The sequence below is a fragment of the Girardinichthys multiradiatus genome, chromosome 20 (assembly GCF_021462225.1).
Source record: "Girardinichthys multiradiatus isolate DD_20200921_A chromosome 20, DD_fGirMul_XY1, whole genome shotgun sequence".
Taxonomy (NCBI): Eukaryota; Metazoa; Chordata; class Actinopteri; order Cyprinodontiformes; family Goodeidae; genus Girardinichthys; species Girardinichthys multiradiatus.
The window spans coordinates 35,290,012-35,311,936 of record NC_061812.1 but is presented as its reverse complement, the minus strand read 5'-3'; the positions used below and the strand labels follow the sequence as shown (position 1 = coordinate 35,311,936).

The 21,925-nt window shown below is 40.9% G+C and overlaps 1 protein-coding gene and 1 long non-coding RNA gene across 2 annotated transcripts in view; one reads left to right on the top strand and one right to left on the bottom strand.

Moving 5' to 3' along the window:
• Positions 1-12,230, bottom strand: part of LOC124856899 (RNA-binding protein Musashi homolog 1-like) — a 34,994-nt gene extending 22,764 nt beyond the window's left edge. The window contains exons 1-4 of the mRNA XM_047347851.1: positions 12,066-12,230; positions 11,506-11,546; positions 10,738-10,819; positions 9,677-9,761 (exon numbers count right to left, since the gene is read on the bottom strand). Of these exons, the coding sequence (XP_047203807.1) occupies positions 9,677-9,761; positions 10,738-10,819; positions 11,506-11,546; positions 12,066-12,130 (273 nt within the window). The 5' untranslated portion in view covers positions 12,131-12,230. The remainder of the gene's footprint in view (positions 1-9,676; positions 9,762-10,737; positions 10,820-11,505; positions 11,547-12,065) is intronic.
• LOC124856900 lies at positions 11,555-19,301 on the top strand. Its single transcript, XR_007035445.1, has 3 exons — positions 11,555-11,885; positions 13,652-13,703; positions 18,648-19,301. It is a non-coding gene; the product is annotated as an uncharacterized LOC124856900 (long non-coding RNA).
• Positions 19,302-21,925: the final 2,624 nt, after the last annotated feature.

The window sequence follows — 21,925 nt, the reverse complement described above, 5'->3', positions numbered from 1 at the left end:
TGCAAAGAAGAGTGGGCCAAAATTCCTCCACAGCAAAGGAAAACATGCTAATTGCCTCTTATCACTGACATTTGACAGCAGTCGTTGCCCGGAATGGCACAAACAGTTAACAAATTTAGGGGGTGATTACTTTTGCACACATGTCCACAGGCCTAGCTTTCCATAAATAAAATCATCATCAGATTTTTTTTTTTATTATTATCGCAAGTTATCTTTTATATCAAAAGTTGTTGTCATAATCTAATACATGTAGTGTGGCAAAAACAGAAGAAATCTTTATGGTGGCAAATAAATCTTCACAGGACAGTAATTAACAACATAACACAAGAAATGCAAACTATAATGTGGCATTTTGTCAGTGTTGTGACCCCACCAACCATCAGAATCTTTTATTTATTTAGCAAAGTCACTAAGTCTGTTTCTGCTCTATATTCTGTTTAGGAGCACCAGATTCTTCCAGTGGCAACTTCAAACAGAATTAGTCACAACACACACGTCTTTAAATCTGACTATTTGGGAAGGAGTACTAAGGCCCAGAAATAGAGTATGTCCTAATCTGTAAATATGTATAGTAGACCCTTGTTTATGCAAGCCCCCACAAATCCAAACTAAGCAGCCATACAAACAGTCAACAGGAACAAATTAGCCAGTGAGACAACAATTCATACTTTCTCTGAATTTTCTGCTACAACTGGGCCCGTCTCAGCCACAAACTAGACAAAGGCGTTTAATATTCCAAATACATTGAAGACGGAGATGTTTTTTTCTAAGTCTCACAAATCCTGACAACCACCATTTTGGATTAGTCAGATTTGACTGTATCCAGAGTCGTCCCCCCCGTCGCTGGAATGTCTCAGCAGTGGTCAAGGTTGGAGATAAAATTAGAAATAAATTAGGTTTGAACGAGATGGCATTTTAATAATGTTAAATATGCAAAGCCCAGCCTGGCATTTTATATTTGCGTGGAATCTTGTGTTATTCACACTCAGGCCAGCAAAGAGAGATGATTTTGGGTCACAGGACCTTGTAGTGTATTAAAGTCTTAGGGTTTCCATCTATGTTGCAATAATTGGATCTGTGAAGCAAAGCCTCTTGTGTCTCACACAGTCGCTATTAGGTGTATTGAATTGCCATTGGCAACTATAAAGAGTCTGTCAAATAGCCAAAAATAATTAGATATAATGTGGACAATATACACATTTTAAATAGGTTCCTCATTCAATATTTAAAAAAAAGAAGCTTTCATCTCTTTACAGTGATAATTGCCCGTTTCTGATGGCAAATACATCCTTTGAGGGCCTTTAAGTGCCTCAGATTTCCACCACTCTGAGAGCACAGGGCTGTGTAACTAAGATGCAGCTGCAGCGCCCTTGAAAGGGATTGCAGAAGGACTTTGCACCTTGAAGTGGGACGCAAAGATGAGAAGAGTCATGTCACCTCCAGCTGGTCTGAGCACAAAGAGAAAGGTGACAGGGACTCACGAAGCCAACGGCGACAAACAGCAAACAGCAGCGCAACAATGGAGCAAGGTCACAAAAAATGGCAACAAAGCAGTTCTCATAGTATCTGCCGCAACTGGGATAGATGTAACATTATAGATCTGTGTGACTCCGAGCTGAGAATAAATGATACCGCTTTTTGCCCTTAAACAGGATGCGGAAAAACATGTTATTCGTACTTAATCAGTAGCACTAAACCAGCACCACAAAAATTGCTTTTTTATCCAAGAAAAAAGGAAAGAAAAACAAAGATTACCAGAATGAAACAAATGCAAAAAGACAAATACGTTTATTTATTTATTTTTGTTGCAAAGTTGGGGGCATGTTCATGGGGTTTTCTTCTGACCTGGAAGTGACTTATAAGCCTCTGGTGTTGAAATCAGCTCACCTGCTTTTAAATGGTCAGACATGACTAGAAAAGTAAAGCTGCCTGAGGCCATTACGAGGCACAGACACAGACACGCCACGGGCTGGCAGCGATCAGAAGCTGAATCACATTTGACACAAAACTAAAGTCACAAAAACAGTAGAAAAAAACAATACACATACACAGGCAAAAATGACACTCGTTTTTCATCATCTTGTGATTTTTGGTAATTGTCACTGCATGCCATTTGTCAAATGTCTGGATCAGCTTTGAAACCAGTTCTGTTTTAATGACTTAAACCATTGTAGGTAGAGTATATTACAACACACGACCAGTTTTTACACATGAAATCAATCACATCAAAGCTTAAAACTTTCCTAGCATGCATCCACATCACAAGCAACACTTTGTTTTGGTCAATTGTAAAAAGAAATCTGACAAGAGTTAGAGACGAATGCTTTGGCAATTATCTTTTTTTAAGATATTCTAAATCATTACCTTTGTCGAAGGACCTGCAGCATTTTTTTTTATTTTATGCTAAATTTTTACATTCAGTTGTTTGCACAAATTAGTTTTGTGTTAGAGATACACTGTGAAATCGGACTGCTGTCCTAAATCAGCCAATATTACGCATGGTTGATTATCAGTGATCAGTGATCGGCAGGTCGGAAACAACAAATCCGACTTCTTTATGATCAGTATATGCACCTTAGATCTAACAGGTCACACGGAAATGAGCACTCTTCAGTGGGGAAGTTGTTACTAAGGGAAGAAGTCTCAAAGTTAGTTTTTTATAGGTACCCATATGATAACAGATCAAATTAAGGATAAATAAAAGATGTAAGAAGCTATTTTCAAAGGGAACTTATGTGTACCCCTATACCACAACCGTATTAGCAAATAGCAGGGAGTTAGGTGAGCATTGTTTGTGAATTTGTCTCTGGATGACTAAATGAGATATTCTTTAATTATTTTGGTTTGGGTTTTATCTGTAGATACCACTGTGATTCAAAGAGGGACAGATGTGTCACTTTGGCCTTTTTTTATTCAATTATGCAGTTTTTTATCAATGTTTTATCACCCTAAAAACATTGTATTGTATCTAGTAAAATCTCACATTCTTGAGAACTCTGTCTAATGCAACACATTGATATCAGAGATGGTATTTACATGTTATGTGACATATTTCATATTTCCCATTTGACCTAGTTCCTCTAAGCTTAACAAACACCCTAAAGTGATGGTTACCAACTACACTAGGTTAGACCTAAAGCAACATCTGTAATAATGCTACTACAGCTACAATCATGCCATGCTGTTAAAAAATAATTCCACTTGAGTAGAAAAACAGAGAATATATCTAAGATGTAATTTCTAGATCTGCCTGTTCTCTGAGGGAGGCAAAAATAAATGAAAACTAAAGCATCTACCAGAGTGGCGGATTAGCCTCAAGGAAGACAGAAAGGCCACAAAGCAAAAAGGAGCAAAAACAGACATAGCCAGGTCACTGTTTTCAACACTCAGAAATAACTCTTCAGAGGCTTGATGTGCGACGAGAATCAGTCAGACTTGTGAAATTGTACGTACCAATAATAAAAAAACGTAACAGGAAGGGAAAACGCTTGCCGTTCGGAGTCTGACAGAGAAGAGTTACAACCGAGTGTTCCTGAAATGGTCTGACTAACATCCTGCTTCATGACATCCAACCTCCGCTCAATCTAAGCAGCAAAGTGACAGCAGAGCCTAAATTATGATTTTTTTTAGTGTTTTAGCTTTTAAAAACTACACTAATCTACAACAAATAGTCACCTCGCTTGGCGCTGAGCATCCACCAGCGTTACAAACTGGAAAACAAAAATAATATAGAGGAAATAACGTCAAATAAAATGATGGAGGTAGGCAGATAGCAGAAAGAGGAAGTTGAGGATGAGAAAAAGCTTAGGATAGAAGAGAGAAAAAATGTATTCATTTGGAAAACAGTCAGCCCATGAGAAAGTGGGCCTGTCCAGCATAGCAGTGCAGCGGGGCCGTCCCAGCAGGCGGCCCCTCTGATTTCATTAATTAACAGGACAAAGAGTACAAAACAGATGGGCCCGCAGAAGAACTCGGGCTCCTGAGTGACCCTCCCAGGCACAAATACATATATACACATGAATACATATACACATGAACATAATGCAGCACAAACATAACACAAACACATGCATGAACTTTTATCCAAACATACAGGAACACAAAATCAACAAGCTATATGATGATGTGCCTCTTCCAAACACACTGGCCAACTTGGCAACCAAATGGCAAACATCCACACCGATTAAAAGGCACCACAGGCCACCACATAATGGCAGCACAATCAATATAGGCTAAACAAAAAGCTATAAACACAAGAGGACAAAAAAGGGACTTGGCATGTCAATGAGTGAGGGAAGGACACTTGGTTTGGGCTGAGGCCAGCAGGGTCAACCTGCACAGATGAACAATGGTGCGGTAATTAGTTAACGAAGCACCCTAATGAGAGCCGACGACCCAACCCTATCCCTAACCCCGTAACCTTCCTAACCAGGTTGGGTGCGGTGGGGTTGCTGTGTGCATGTGGCATGTGGAGAGCAGCCCGAACCCACCTTAAGAGCAGGTCCAAGCTGCTCAGATCTGAGGCTACCTATGAACCTTGGAAGGCCAATCCAGTTTGTTTCCTTCAATCCGATTAGTTGTTTTTCAGATCCATACTAATTGCAGCACAGGAGCTGAGCCTTCCCCCTCCTCCTTTCCTATTCTCTTCCAACCCCCCAGCTCCAGTTTTGTCCACGTCAGCATTAACAGCTAATCTTCAATTCGAAGGGCCACTGCTAACATCTAAGCTCTGGTAACCAGGTGTTGGAACCGCACAAAGTCTTGCATCTTCATGTATATTCAGCTACAAATTTAATGTATTGAGTTTGTATTTTATTGGATATACCAACACAAGGTAGTGCATTGTTATGGAATGGAGGGAAAATGAGACATGGCTTTCAAAATGTTTTACAGATAAAAGTCTGAAAAGTGTGGCGTGCTGATGTTTTAAGTCCACCTTTATTACTCGAAATAAAATCTGTAAAAAAACAAAAATGTCAAAATCTAAGATATCTGACATATATAACAGTTTCTTTTTAATCTTCTTTCATTAAAAACAGCATTTTCCTCTATTTCAGCATTATACAATTAAAACCCCCACTGGGGGTGGACCGATCAAGCTTTTATTGGCCAATTTCTGATACAGTTTTCTGCATTTCTTTGAAGTCTGACTTGCCGATTCAGATTTGGACAGATTTCCTGTTTATCTGATTTTTATTAAACTAAGAAATCTGCATCATACTACATGCCGTTGATTATGCATTAATACATGGAGAACAGAGGGACTTTTTTAGGAAAAAATTTATTCTGACTTTTCACCCTTTTAACATTGTTCAGAGTTAATGAAGAGAAAATTGGCCGAGTGATTGGTGCATCTGTATTTACAAAATTATACGTTGAGACAATGCCCTCTAATTGAATAACAACATTAGGTGATCACACATTACTGACTCATCATCAGTGGACGTATTGTCCATGAGGTTGCAAAAAGGCTCAACAATCCATCACTTATAACAAATCCTCCATTTATGGGTAACTGGAACCAGAGACGGTCATTTTTCTGAGAACATCTGCTCCTCTCTTCCTAATCCCGTAACTGGTTTCAGTGAAGCATTTCACAGAGAAAAACAAAAACCGTAGCAGCTATGCCCCCTCCGCATCCAGAAAAACACAACTGCACACCACGGGCCCGAGGCAATACTTTGCCCCCGACAGGAAATCTAACCTCCAACCAGAAACAGCAGCCTCAACAGACTTCTCCCCCTGAAAATAATCAGCAACCTCATGTTTGTTTTGTGGATTATAATGCTCTGCTGAAATTTCACCTGTGACTTTCAGTGTTTTAAAGAAGGGTTAAAAACAATCCAGGATGCAACAGTACTGTAAATGTTTAATAACCTTTTTAACCAGGGGCATGGACCTTGCACCATTAATGTAATTTCCCTCTCACCCTGTGTGTCCTGCTGCTCTGTTAAACAGCCTTCCCATACACCTTTCGCTGGTTCTGTCGATGCCCCTTTGTGGCATTTGCCAACAAACCGGAGGCTCAGCGTTAGAGGGTAAAACACCAGAGCATCAAAACTTCTTCAATCCCAAAAGTCTTTCTCGAATCTGATCTATAACTACAGGTCCAGGTGTATTGCAGTAGAAAATAATACATGGATTTTAGCAACATTGAACCTGATGTTCATCTATTTGGATCAATTATTTTTTACATGGTGCTTCTGGAAATAGGCCACAACCGAGAAAACATCTAAACCCCTGCAGCTGGAGTTTGCAGATATAGTCTGAAAAAACAAAAAATAAACATTCTCAACTGTGAATAAGAAAATGCAAACCTAAATATGCTTTTGACCAGAGGCACCCTAAGATTGTTGCCCTTGGCAGCGTCTTATTTTTAGCATAACTGTGTATTTCTGTGTCTCACTGTAATTATCAACTAAAAATAGCAGTTTTCTGATATTTACACACAAAAAAACTAGCTTAATCTAATTGGTTTCATTTAAACAAAATGCAACAATCAATACTAATATTCTAAAATCTAACAACATTATTTGTTACAGTTATTATTAATGTTTTAACATTTGTCTATCCTCATTGTGTTCTTTATACAAAGACTTAAACAAAATTATAGAATAAAAACATGTTGCACAGGATTTGTTTTCCTTTTTACCTCCAAACTTTCTATATACTTACATATGGAGTTTAAAAAGCTGATATTAGCTGGTTCAATAGTCAGGCTGCCTGCTTAGACTGCTAGCCTGCAATCCGTTGCTTTACAACTGTAATTTTACAAGTGTTACTCTAGTAGGAGTAAAGGGTGGCCCTCCTTTAATCTTTACAAAGTAGATGTGTGTTTTTTTTTTACAAACACTCAAATTATGTTTTTCTTGTAAGCAAGAGTAATAGCCTTCTTTCAGTCAGCTGCCCAACAGTGCACAGCAACAGATGGATGATAGGCAGTGATGGATTAGGAAAGGTATGCCAGAATATTTTAGCGGTTTTGAAAGCTTTTTAAAGCAGCATTCCTCAGATTCTGGAAACTGGCCCATGTCTACAGCCACCAATTTAAATTGGCCATATTACAGAACAAATGTTGCTAACCACTCACATTAGTCACTTCACAATATTAATTACACAAATAACAGGAAACCTCTCTTATTTGGTCTGGCGGCCATGTCTGGTGTAAACCTTTTTAATGTAGATACTATGGAGTTGGAGAATGAAAAACCACTTAAATCATCGTGCTTAAAAGTGACCACAGAAAATCTGGAGATTTATTTTAGAGACATCAAGACTGAAATATGATTCCAGCGAAGACACTGTCGGCAGAACAAATAAACAAGTAGCTTTGAATTATATCTTTTAACATCATAACCAAATTCTGTTTAATTATATTGAGTATACTTGTCAGCTCCTTCAAATCCTAAATAAATCTCGATTTAAACATTTTCAAAGAATTTTAAATTATTTCAAAATATGTTTAGAAACCTACACAAAAATTTAAAACAAAGATAACTGAAATATATTTATAGAGAAAAGCAAAGATAAAGCCTACTGCTTTAAGAATTATACTGCAGTAATTGATTCTTAGAGTTTGGTGTTACAAATATAAAATTAACTGCTAAATTTAGAAGTATGTTTTAAGTAAACACACTCATTGTACAGAACCTATTTACAGCATCAGTGATGATTTTGGTTTCCAGCCTAGACTGTGCAGCAAAAATCTTTCGAAACCGGTAAACGTATTGTTCTTCTAAGCAAAAGAAGGATGACAAAAACTTCTTTCAGCCACCTGTACAGCAGTCCAAAGCCACAGGTGGTGGAAGGGCAGCATAGTGTTGTTTATTTTTATTGTTTTTCATGAATTTTATACATATAATACACTCATCATTTATGGTTGCATGGCATCAGTAAAAATTATAACTTTGGTGTTGTTGAATACTGCCATGATATTTCCTATTATAACAACGCTCTGCCTCCCCCCTTCTGTGAAATTTAACAACTCAGCCACTAATACATATAGAAGAATAGGTAGACCCAGGTCTGCTTATAAGTAAATTTCTGAGTATTTGTTACACCCACTTATGTTGAAATGAAAATGAAAACAAAACAAAAAATTTACCTACATATCTTTATATCCCTATTCTGTATTTTGGACCTGAAAGTACATCATGTTGGCTGACATGTTTATAGAATAAAACTAATGGGAGTTTTAATAAACAGCAAAAAACCCCAGCTGTTCAGTATTCAGCCTGCCAATAAGAGACGATCAAAGAAATCGTCAGATTCTGATCTCTGACTGACTGCTAAATCTCAAGTTTTCAAGTTTTTTACATTTTTACATTCATGCAAAGTGTTTTGGTTTATAGGAGGGCAGCGTCAAATCCCCACCAGCAACCTGCCAAGTTGAGCTTCCAAAATCACACACACACACACACACTCGGGGTCCTGACTTTCAGTTGCTTCAGCAGCACCTACTTTTAAGAGGTAATATGACTCACTGAGTAACTCTTTGCAGTTGCTCAGAGCATACTTTGAAGCACACACAGCAACAGGCATGTTGTAATAAATCTAATAACGGCTGTAGAAAAAACCTTCAAACATTTGTAAGTTGCGGCTTTGACTTTTTCTACTTCTCATTATTTCAAAGTCTGGCATGACTTGACATTATCGCTGTGTGTCAGAGCTGTGCCGCCCGACTGAGTCCAGCGCCTTAAGTTAATGCAAAATAGCTGAGAAGTTGTTATGGAGACATGAATCCCATTGGGTTGTGCTGTTACAGCACGGTCTCCAGAGGCTGGCGTCACCCCCAGCAACAGACTTGCTCCAACAACTGCACCCAACTCTACCTTTTCTCCACCCCTGGGTTATGCTGCCATTCTGTGCCACCAATTTTCACTCTCAAATGATCCTATTGTACATGCGTGCGTGCATGTGTGTGTGTGTGTGTGAGTTCAAGCTGACAAAGACACACAGTCCCGGCTCCCACACCCAATGTACATGGCCAAGACTTCAACGTTCACACCTTCATGGATATTCAAATCTCAGTCAGCAGCTCGGAGTCACACCAGAAACAAGCCGCTGGGATTCACCCGTCCTCTCATGCCTTATTCCCCTATATTTATTAATAAAACCAAACACAAGCAGGACCTTTCTGGCAAAGTGTCTGTCCCATTTACCCACATTTGAATGTTCATGCTCCAGCAGTGTAGGAGGGGAAATTTATTATAGAAACTCCTCAATCAGAGCAGACACACTCCTTGCAAATCTCAATAGTTACTTCAATATTCAAATGAAGACCTCACTGGCTGAATCTGCTCGAGTTGGAATTCAACTTTTTCCTTCCCTAAAACTCAGCTGAAACAACTTCTGTGAGCTCTGTGCTGAGCATAAAACCTGTATGGGTGTTAGCAGGGGCTCCAACTACCCCATTCAGGTCCCCCAGGTAACCATGGCAATGAAGACCAAGAAAGAACGCTTTCATGTTGGCGCCCTGAACCGGGATTTGGAGTGGGGAAATGAGCAGACAGGAGAAGCAGAAGGAGGAGGAGGGTGGCTGCTCCAAAATGCACTCCTAAACTTTACAAGCCATACAGTGGGAGGCAAAATGCAGAGAAGCAGGAAGAATAATAAAAAAAACAACAAGCTGGTAGAAAAAGTTAGCCAAGCATAAACCTATTTAAGAAAAACTCACCGTTTTGGAATCCAATTCGTGTCTGTTTTGAGCCAAAACCTTTTCCACGCCGTCCTGATCTGCGTATGTGACGAAGCCGAACCCCCTGCAAAAAAAGAGGAATGAAATTAACCATACATATGCAGCCATCTTTGGGGGAGAAGCTCAGTGGTCCCTTCAAGGGAGGTCCGATATGCCTAGATTATTCCAAATATTAGCTAAAGACAAGCTTCAGCTAGCAGCAATAATTATTCCTACCACCACTATTATAATACAATGTAATGATAGGTACAGCTATAAACCTTTTATCTATAACATTTATATATTATTGTTTTGATAATTACCTCTAGGATAAATACCTGCGAAATGTGGTAATGATTTCAACAGAGATTCACCCACCAACCAGGCCTTTCCCAGATAATTTTTGGTTTTCCTTGATGCGTTTATAGACAAAACATTGCTGCTAGTTTTTGGTTTTGATGCATTTAAGAGATATATTTTTAAAAAATCTGTTTGAAGTATTTGATCAAATGATCACTGATCAAAGCCAAACAAGCAATGATTATCCGATTACAATCTCTGGCCGATTGATTGGTGCATCTTTGGGTTTTCAGTAGCTTACCAACTGTACCCTGATAACAGTAATGGATGGTGCTTCTTTATTTTTCAAATTCTGCGTTTTGATAAATATTTCTTAACAGCCAAATGTGCCTTTTTTATAAAAAAAAAAAAAAAAGCTTTGTAGTCAACGTCTTTAAGCCAGCTAACCAGCAGTGTGCAGCAGCAGGCTATTCTCTTTATAGCTGAAGAAAACAGCCTGGCACTTCATTGAACTGATTTCAAACTGAATGAGTGAAAACCTTAGCACCTTTGAAAACATATGGTTCGTTTAGGTATATATAAATATAAAAAAATCTGTTATTGCTTTTGCACTAGTTAGGTCACCCCCCCTATACAAGATTATCAGTGGTCACCATCTGGCCACCCTGTTTAAAAACATTCTGGGGGCGCCCCTGGAATATAAAGCAGGCATGAGGCATCCAGTGATAGGACGGCGGGGCGCACACGCCTCCTTTCCTTACCTCGACCGCTTGGTGACGGGATCCCGCATCACCATGCACTCCTTCACCTCGCCAAATTTGCAGAAGTACTCCCTCAAGCCCTCTGCAGAAGACAACGAGGACAGCGAACTGTTAAATAAACTCAGGAAGGGGGGGGGGGCAAGTTCTCCAACAGAGACCTCCCCATACACACACATGTGTTGCTGGGGTGGCCGGAGAGAAACAATGGGGTCGGGGTGGACCACGTTGTGTTTGTGTCCCTCCAGACCTCCCAGATTACAGCGGAGGCCACAAAACGAGATTGCAGGCTTTTTAAGCAGCAGCAGCATCTGTGGGATAATAACACGGCTAACTAGAATAAACTGTGTTCATGCGTGTCTCCTAGAATAAATGCAACGATGAGGGAGGGGGGACAGCAGCAGAATCATGGGAATAAGTAGGCGCTCAACTTCAGCCTCGACTCCGAATAATCGATAACTTTATTATGTGTGCATTTATTTTAATAGTTGTGCCCTCCTCTTTTATTAACTGCGCAAACGACCGCACAGGGGGGGGGGGGGGCACACATACAAGTCTGGTTGTATGTTTGCGCGATTTCCAATGTTAATCTCCTGCGTCTCTGCAAGTCTTAAATCCTAAGAGCTGATCCTCAGGGAACAGCAGCCTTTCTGTGTCTCAACTATTTACACGGGTTTCTGTTTTAACTTCAAGAAGCATGGACGCTGTGTGTTTCATAGAGAGAGGTTGTTTCATCCAGACAGTGTTAAAGTAGAGTGCGGGACAGCTCACCTTGTGTTGTCTGCCAACTCAGACCCCCGATGAACATTTTGCTGAATGAGAGAAACACAAGCCTTGTAAGTCACACAGCACAAAGCGCCTCTTTCGAGCACATTTATGAGGAAATCTGGAGGATTTTTCTATGTAATCTAGCATCAGTAAAGTAAAGAAGAAAAGCATCGGCCATGTTGCGAAGTCACCCATCGGCCAGCCGGGCCGTTATAATCCCCTAGAGGAGGAGGAATAAATAATAATAATAAAAACACAGGGATGATGGAGAAGTTGCAGTGTGGACCATTTGGAGGAACACCGCGATAAATAAACAAACAAGAAGGATGAGGAGGAAGCGAGGGAGGCAGGCGGAGAGAAGCGGTGCGTCTGTGTCTCCTCCGGTGAGTGGATCCATCCCACACACACACATTCAGAGAGAGAGAGAGAGAGAAAGACGCACATAGACACACACACGCAGCGTGCTCGTCTTTTGTCTCGGCGCGGAACTCCACTAAAGTCCAAGGTGAACTCAAAAACGGGTCCAGAAACCAAAGCGGTGGGATCCGGACCGGCTCGTTTACCAGGGGTCGTGGGGGGAGTTGTCCGTGCCGGAGGACAGGCTGCTCTGGCTCCCTTCCGTGTCCATTCTGCTCTCCTGCTGCTGTGGTTCCCGCACTGGTGAGGCGAGGAGAGGCAGTGAGGCTTCCACCGCTGCTGCTGCTCCAGACTCAGGGGCGGGCAGGCTCGATGAGAGCAGGAGGAGGAGGAGGGGTGAGGAGGAGAGGGGCAGCAGAGGTGGGGGTGGGGGAGGATGAAAAGAGGAGGGCTGAGTGAGGAAACACACGAATGCATTCGCGCTCAGGGAGAGACTCCGCCCTCTACCTCAGTTGTTCCCGTAGCCTCGGACCTCCCCTCCTCTTCCTCTGCCCTTCTCTCCTGCACATTGGCTGGCTGTGTTCATGCTGCCAGTGGCGCTCTCTCTGTGGCGTTTCCCCGCCGTTCCTGTCATTGGCTGATCACAACAGCACGGTCCATTAAAGAGTATTGAGTGGAGCGGGACCCACAGTGTCCTCTGCCAGTTTGGTAACCTGTAGGCTAGGGGCATCATAACAGCAAATAGAGGACATATATATATATATATATATATATATATATATATATATATATATATATATATATAAATATATATATATATTTATAATATATATATATATTTATAATAAAAACTGTAACAAGTCATTTAAATAAATTCAATTTCTACTGAAGAATAAATTAGTACCCCCTCCCCCCATCATCTATTTCTAGCTCATCGGGTGTGTATCAATACTCAGTATTTTCAAGCAGGTTCATACTGTTTACTTTGTTCCTCCAGGAATAGAAAAAAAGATTAGATATGGATATGAACATTTCTTTAAAAAAAAAAACAACAAATATTTATCGGGATATCCACATTTTTTCACAAGACTGTATTCTTAATTATAAACCCAGGCATCTTCACTCATTTACATTGCCTTGCAGAAGAATTCGTATCCCCTGAACTCTTCCAGTCACATTACCACCATAAATTTAAATGTATATTATTACTATATGTTAAAGGTTTTTATGTATAGAACCAACTCAAAGTACATTTGTGAAGTGGAAGGACAATTGATTTATGGTTTGCAAAATGTTTTACGGATAAAAAACTGGCATAAATTTTTATTCAGCCCCTATCTTCATAGAACCACCTTTCACTTACAGCTGCACCTCTTTTAAGATATGTCTCTACTAGCCTGGTACATGCACAGACTGAAATGTTTCCCATTCTTGTCTACATAATAGCTCCAGCTCATATTACATCTAACAAATTAAAGTGATTTGATTTAAATCACATTGACCAATTGGTCTAAATCACAGCTCAAGTATTTTGCAGCCTCTAACAGGTTTTGTTTCAGGATTGCCCTTTAGCTCCATTTATCTTTCCATCATCTCTGACCCGCTTCCCTGTCCCTGCCAAAAAAAAAACATCCCCATTGTATGATGCAACCCCCACCATCTTTCACAGTGGAGACGGTGATGGGGAGTATAAGCATGATAAATAATTTTCAAACCTTTTTCACCTTTAATATAAGATTGTTCCCTTACATTTCCACTGAAAACAGGTATCTATTTGTGCTTATCCTTGCAGGGTTGCGGGAGAGATGGTGCCTATCTCCAGCGGTTATCGAGGAAGAGGCAGGGTACAGTCTATAGAGGACAGCTGGAAAAAATATTTTAAAAATGTATAAAGCTGCAATAACCTGGATACAAAAGTCTGCAAAGTCTTAAACTGATACTTTGCTAAAGCACCTTTGATTCCATTCAACATCCAGTCTTCTTTTATTTGAAGTCTGTCACCATCCCACATCTTACTAACATACAGTACGTCTAGTCTGACTTGCAAAAGTTCTCCATCTTTTGTCTGCAGCCCTCTTTGGATGATCCCTCAGACTTTCTGTCAGATTTAGTTTTGAACTTTGTCTAGGTCATTCCATGATGCAGCCACCACCAAGCTTCACTGATAGCAGTCCACGTTTTATGATCTGGACTGCTGTTACTGAGTCAAACATAGCATCAAAGGTTCTGTTTAGTTTGATCAGACCACCACCCATTCTCCCAAAACGTTTTTGTAGATTTTAGCTAGGCCTGGCTGTTTTCTTTGGAATATAAGAATTTTATATGCAACCCTGCTGCTTAGTTCAAATAAATGGAGAACACAGCTAATTCTCATGGCTGCTTCACTTGTTAATGCTCTCCTTGCTTGGCCCGTCAGTTTAGGTGGACAGCTGTGTCTTTCTAGGTCTGCTGTCTTTTAGCTGTCACTAAAAATCTCCAGCAAACCTCTGAGACCTTCAGAAAACGGCTGGACTTATACAGAGAAGACAATATACACAGATAGACTCTATTTACTAAGTATGTGGTTTCTTATACTAATGCACTCCAAATTTATCAAAAATTTAAAAAGATAGATAGATACATTTTTCTTACACTTTCCAATTGTGTGCTTCGTTGTGGGCCTATTACATAAAATCCCAATAATATTAAAATGTTCATGGTGTATCATAATTTTCAAAGGCACTGTATACTCCCCAACCATCAACTAAACTTAATAGTAGATTTTAGACCGTAAGAGATGATTAAGGCCTGCTTCTCTCTCTGAGGGCAGTGAAGCCTCAGGTGCATGGAGAGATGAGTAAACTACCCTACAGGAGCAAAGCTCATCAAGAGCCAATGCTCCTATGCCATAAATAACCAATATTTATAAAACGTCTCACAAATTAACATAATGTTTTAAATAAATATTGAGACAAAATCACATTAAAAGATGCAAAACATTTAAAATGAGGCACAAAAAATGCAAAACTAGCTTTTTCACACAGTCTCCTCATTCATTTCCTTGACTCTCTCTGCAGGGGCCTGGTGGATGAAGAATTTGCCCGTGCAGCAGCCAGATTCCCTTAAATTATCTACATGGGCCCATGCCGTTAACACAGAAAAGTAATTCACAGGATAAATAAAGAAAAACAAAAATAGGTTCTAATAGCAATTGCTATTCTACGTACCTTCTAAGGGTTTTGTTACTTGTTTCAACTGAAACACGTTCAGACTGGATGGATCATGTCTTTGGTTTTTTATTTGATTCATGTCTGTAGTTTCTCTGGGCCATGCTAACACATGGATGGGCTTTGGTCTAAACCATTCCTTTGTAGCTCCAACTACAATCCTGTGCACCCTTCCTGCTGAAGAAAAGCGATCCCACAGCATGATGCTGCCACCACCATCTGACAGAACCAACCCATATGTATTTTAATGTAAATTAGTATTTCAAGGAAAAGAAAAACTAAAATTAATCTTCGAATGTCAAGCATGCTTTCATCAACTGGATTAAAGTTGCTAAATTTTATTTTATTATTTAAAAGGGGTAGCACTGACTATATTACGTAAGTGAAAACTACAGTTTGAGTGGCTTTTGAGGTTACTGACCAGAAAAGAGGTAGTCAGATGTGTCTCAGCTTGGGTGCATGAGACATGAGATCAAGAGTGATCAATCAGGTGAGTCACAAGGGTTTCAACACTAAAATATTTGCATTCCTGATTTCTGTGAAAAAGTCTATTTGAACAATGAGGTTATGAAATTCAGGAAGCATTACTAAACGTTATTACTTTCAAATGCAGCACTTAATGGTTTTAACGGTGTAAGCAGTGCACCTAGAGAGGCATAATGATTTAAGTCTGCTACAAATAAATAAATAAAATAGGGGCAGAACAGGGTTGGTTGTCCCAATTATATGTCAATGAGAAAAAAGTTAGAAAGGAGGCTTCTGAAAAATATTAGTTTTTAATACAATATTTCAATTTACAGTGTTGAATTTCATATCTTAGTTGAAACAAGATCTTGTAGAGGCAACATCTCATATGCCATGAAATGACAGAACATATAGGCTTGACTACTACAAAATGTTGGGGTTCATGGTGGTGGAGGGCTCATGGGGTTGAGATATGAATTCATTGGTGGGTTGGAACTGTTTCATCCTGTGGTGGCTCTGGTTGGCGGGCTCGTTTGGACCAGGTAGACCCCTCTTATGTACATGGCCCCTACCCGGAAGGGGATGGGGGTCGCCTGCAACTGGAATCGGGGCAGCGGGTCGGTGTCTAGGCAGGGGTCACTCGGGTTCGGGCGGGGCCGGAACTGGTCGAGGCTGGTGCTGGGGCAGTCTGCCTGTCTCCACCCCTGGGGGGAAGGGGACCATCTCCTGGGTCAGGGAGATGGTCCCTATGGGGTATTGGCACCTGGACCTGGGAGTATAGAGTGTATATGGGGAGTGTAAGTGAGTGTACGACGTCCATTCTTGTGTGTCTTTACATTGGGTGTTTTTATGTGTACGCATGAGGGTGGGAATGTGTGATTGTGACTGTGTGTGCCTGTTTTTGTGTCAGGTTGGGTCTTGGACTGCTCCCTCTCCTGGATCAGTTTAGGCCCCCCATCAACTGTGGGGCCTCTTTCTTCCCCGCCACACTACTTGCCGATGGCTGGTGTCTCTGCCCGCTGGTGTACTTGTGGTTCTCGGTATCCGGGGCTGGGTGCTTTGGTGTGTGCCGGCTCACTCCCGGTGGCTGCTTGCCAGGGCCTGGGCCCTGTGCTCTGTCGTGCCTCTGCTTGGGGAGTGATATGTCCCAGGGTCTCAGGTCTCTGGGTCCATGGCTGGATCTGCTCTGACATATACTGTTGCCGGCAGGGCCTGTGGGCTCGTCGCTGCAGCTCCCTGGGGCTTCTGCACTGCGGCTGGGTGGTTCCCTTGGGATTCTCCCCTGCTCTTCTCTTGGGGAGTTGCAGTAGTCCTGTCCGTGGTTCTCCTGGGGTTCCTGTGCTCTGGGGGGGCCTTTGGATGTCTGGGGCTCGGTTCTCCTCCGTATCTGCCCCGGGTCCAGGGGGGCTGGTCTGTGGCTCCTCACACTTGCTATTGCATTTTTTTATGGAGAAACCTTATATACACAAGCACTCAGACCCACAAATGTTTAGATTCAGGTGTTAACAGATACACAAATGTTCTATATTGAGCCGCAGTTACAATTAAATACATTGCATTCATAGCAACAGCACTTTTTGATAACAATGCTGTTATTATATATGTTACTGCAGGTGTAGAAGCAAGCAGGGTGTTATTTTGTAATCTCTTCATTCTTCTTTCTCTCCTCCATTCTTTTCTCCTTCTTTCATAAATATCAAGCAGAGTAATAAAGCGTTAGCTGTAATGCTCCACTTGTGAAAGTAAATCTGTTGGGCTTCTTCTGGGCACTCAGACAAGCAATTCTGAGCTCTACTTTGCCGGACAGGACACAGTTTAAAAAAAAAAGTATCAAGGTGTCTATAACAGAACAGAATCCAATCTTTATTTTATTTACTCACTTTCTGAGCCACAATTTTTACAGATATACAGTGACTGCCCTGGTGTACAGTTTTGGTGTGCCCACTTCTTGCCCACTTCTTGCTCCATCATAGGAGCTGAGATCACCTTTTCATCGCACCCCAAAATAGCTGTGCTCAGCTGTACACATCCTTCACCCAGTTCTTCATCCACTCACTCTATTACGGTTCAGTTTCCACCTTAACCCAATCTACCCCAATAACCCTGTCCCTTGGCCCATGTGACAGGCTGTACCAAAGAGCTAAGTGGCAGATTAGCAGTTTTAACTCTGAGTGAGGCTCAGTCTTTGCTGCTCAGCTGAGTAGCTCCAACAAGGACCTCACTTTCTGGGACTTTATAATGCTGCCTGTAATAGTTATGGGTGTTGTTTTGGGATCAGATAAAACAAAAGATTACGGATTCATTGTCTTTTCCCCTTCAAATTCAAATCCAGTCTGTATGTGTGCAGTAAATTTGAAGAGGGAGAGCTAAAACGAGCAGCCCCCTTTCTCACCCAAATCTCCTCCTTTCAGCACCTGACTGAAAGTTTTTGGTTGGAATGGGTGAACATTCACAACACCACATGATGATCCATGCATGTGCCGGTTCTGAGAAGGACTGCAGGGTGATTGTGTGTGTGTCAGCGAGGGGAGGCAGATCAGGGGGAGTGTGTGACTGTGGCCTGGTGGCCCATGGAGAGTGAGCAGTATGTAGGACAGGGCCTCGCTCTCACCAACCTATCCCGGCTTGAGCCGCGGCTGGGCGTGCTAAATTTCTGCATGCATGATCAATGGCGCTGGATGAAAAAGAGAGGAGAAAGACAGCAGCAGGGTGGGGGAGGGGAGAGGAACAAGTTAGGGCACTGTTTAAAGACACATTTGAGCAAAACTTATTAGGTTTATGTGCTACCAAAGTTAGCACAGTGTTGTCATTAGTATTTTAACAGCACACGGTGCAGATGAGCAAGAAACTGATTTTTCTTTCCATCTAGAGAAACTTTGACTAACTTTTTTACAGGCTTAGGCAACAATTTTGGCTAATTTAAAATTCTGGCAAAGCTTGCATGGAAGCAAAATTTACACAACTGCCTGTGTGTATGTGTGTCTGTGGGTGTGTCTGTGTGAGAGAGCTTTTCAGTGCACTCGTTGGCCTCCTTTCCCCTAACCCATCTCCATCCCTCTGTCTTGTTGTCATTCTGCCACCTCAGTTGTTTGTCTAATGCAAGTCTTCACTGCTTAGGTTTCCCTGACCACAACTGACCCAGAGCTGGGAGCCTTTTGTCTAGGAGCGACCCCTGACCTCTCAGGGCCTGAGACTTGCCTGGGACTTACTCTCAAGACCCTTGAGGCAGTTTGAAAAAGAGCTGAGGAGGGGATTCCAACGAAAAGACTCAGAAAGCAGTGTTCAGATCCTAATATTAACACTGTCAAAGCCTTTATTTAGCTTGAAGAGATTATGATAAAGCATCTCTTCGGCCACAGAGTCCTTGTCAAACAGTCTGTTTTATCTTTTTTTTTTGTGATGAAGACAAGTTTAATTGAAAGAATAGTAAAAGGCAACATAAAGAAAATTACAAAAATAAAACAATTTATTTTTTTTATTAAATCTTTATTAACCAGGCGGGATGATTTAGAACAATTATGCACCCTGGCAAATGGCAGGAGAGGGGGGGAAAGGGGGGTATAATAAAGTAAATTAAATGCTAGCAAGCTGTTTTACAGTCTGATTATTTGCTGGTTTGGGAATGTTGTTTTTATGTCACAATCCTGATGTGTTTTTGGGTTTAGACTTTCTTTGTGTATTAATCTCATCATTTCCTTGTTATGTTCCTTATGTTTTGTCTCCATGTGTTGCTTATGGTTAGGTGTTTTTTGTTTATTAGTTTATTCTTTTGTGTTTTACTCCCTAGTTTACCTTGTTCTTTGAGTTATTTTCTGCTAGTTCTCTGTTATATACAGGTCCTTCTCAAAATATTAGCATATTGTGATAAAGTTCATTATTTTCCATAATGTCATGATGAAAATTTAACATTCATATATTTTAGATTCATTGCACACTAACTGAAATATTTCAGGTCTTTTATTGTCTTAATACGGATGATTTTGGCATACAGTTAATGAAAACCCAACATTCCTATCTCACAAAATTAGCATATCATTAAAAGGGTCTCTAAACGAGCTATGAACCTAATCATCTGAATCAACAAGTTAACTCTAAATACCTGCAAAAGATTCCTGAGGCCTTTAAAACTCCCAGCCTGGTTCATCACTCAAAACCCCAATCATGGGTAAGACTGCCGACCTGACTGCTGTCCAGAAGGCCACTATTGACACCCTCAAGCAAGAGGGTAAGACACAGAAAGACATTTCTGAACAAATAGGCTGTTCCCAGAGTGCTGTATCAAGGCACCTCAGTGGGAAGTCTGTGGGAAGGAAAAAGTGTGGCAGAAAACGCTGCACAACGATAAGAGGTGACCGGACCCTGAGGAAGATTGTAGAGAAGGGCCGATTCCAGACCTTGGGGGACCTGCGGAAACAGTGGACTGAGTCTGGAGTAGAAACATCCAGAGCCACCGTGCACAGGCGTGTGCAGGAAATGGGCTACAGGTGCCGCATTCCCCTGACCTGGGCTACAGAGAAGCAGCACTGGACTGTTGCTCAGTGGTCCAAAGTACTTTTTTCGGATGAAAGCAAATTCTGCATGTCATTTGGAAATCAAGGTGCCAGAGTTTGGAGGAAGACTGGGGAGAAGGAAATGCCAAAATGCCAGAAGTCCAGTGTCAAGTACCCACAGTCAGTGATGGTCTGGGGTGCCGTGTCAGCTGCTGGTGTTGGTCCACTGTGTTTTATCAAGGGCAGGGTCAATGCAGCTAGCTATCAGGAGATTTTGGAGCACTTCATGCTTCCATCTGCTGAAAAGCTTTATGGAGATGAAGATTTCATTTTTCAGCACGACCTGGCACCTGCTCACAGTGCCAAAACCACTGGTAAATGGTTTACCGACCATGGTATCACTGTGCTCAATTGGCCTGCCAACTCTCCTGACCTGAACCCCATAGAGAATCTGTGGGATATTGTGAAGAAAACGTTGAGAGACTCAAGACCCAACACTCTGGATGAGCTAAAGGCCGCTATCGAAGCATCCTGGGCCTCCATAAGACCTCAGCAGTGCCACAGGCTGATTGCCTCCATGCCACGCCGCATTGAAGCAGTCATTTCTGCAAAAGGATTCCCGACCAAGTATTGAGTGCATAACTGTACATGATTATTTGAAGGTTGACGTTTTTTGTATTAAAAACACTTTTCTTTTATTGGTCGGATGAAATATGCTAATTTTGTGAGATAGGAATTTTGGGTTTTCATGAGCTGTATGCCAAAATCATCCGTATTAAGACAATAAAAGACCTGAAATATTTCAGTTAGTGTGCAATGAATCTAAAATATATGAATGTTAAATTTTAATTATTACATTATGGAAAATAATGAACTTTATCACAATATGCTAATATTTTGAGAAGGACCTGTATATGAAGTGACTTTTTCTGAGAACAGCTCTACCAGTACTAGAATGAGTTAAAGTCTTAAAATAAACTTCTACCAAATTAAGTAGTGGTTTTCAAGTAAACAGGCTTATCATACAGAATATTGTAGCTTTATGTGATATGTTGGTTGGCTCTTCTTTACTGTTAATGCAAAACTTTGCCTGCTTTTTTATGGAAGAACTATGAACAAATAAACAAATTTGTCTTTCTTGAACGTGAGAAAAAAGTAGAGCTGCATTCTTTCGGTCAACTGGCTGGCAGTGTGCAGCAACAGGTGGGGAAGGGCAGTGCTGTGTTGATGCATTATGCATCAAAAAACAGGAGTATGTTACTCCAGTTACTCCAACCATTACTGCCAACACTTTCTGTAGTATCTCATTAAAAGTATTTCAAACCCCTGAATAAGTGTGATGTAACATTTTTGTTGGTTGGAGACTATACGTGTTTGAAACTCTGATACACCTTGATACTGGTACCAGCCCGTGCCTACTTCCAACTAATTTATAAAAATAAAAAATAAAATGGGGCTACAATAAATCGTTGGGGAACACCCAAAGTGGATCTGGTGTGTTACTTCCTACAGTATAAGACTAACTTCCATCAGGTTCATTGTTTCTAAACCAGTACAGGTAAACATCTAAAAGGCCACAACCTCTCTCACAGCTTTCAGAGTCTAAAGCTTTTATTTTAATGTGATTCAAAATGAAAATGAGGAACAAGCTGCTCCTCAAAAACCTCATTGAATAAAACAAAGTCTGCTTATAAGGTAAGACTGGTAAAAAACAAATTATGCGCAATTATTTTGCAAGAGAGCATCATGAAGTTTTAACAGTGGAAAAGTCCTTTGAAGTGGAAACCAGGAAAGCATTTGGAAGCACTTCATTTGCTCTGAGTGTGTGTGTTTTTTTTTTTCTTTATCACCTGGCAGGTGGTGAGCAGAAAAATCATTATAGGACAGAGGAGATGGGAGGGAAAC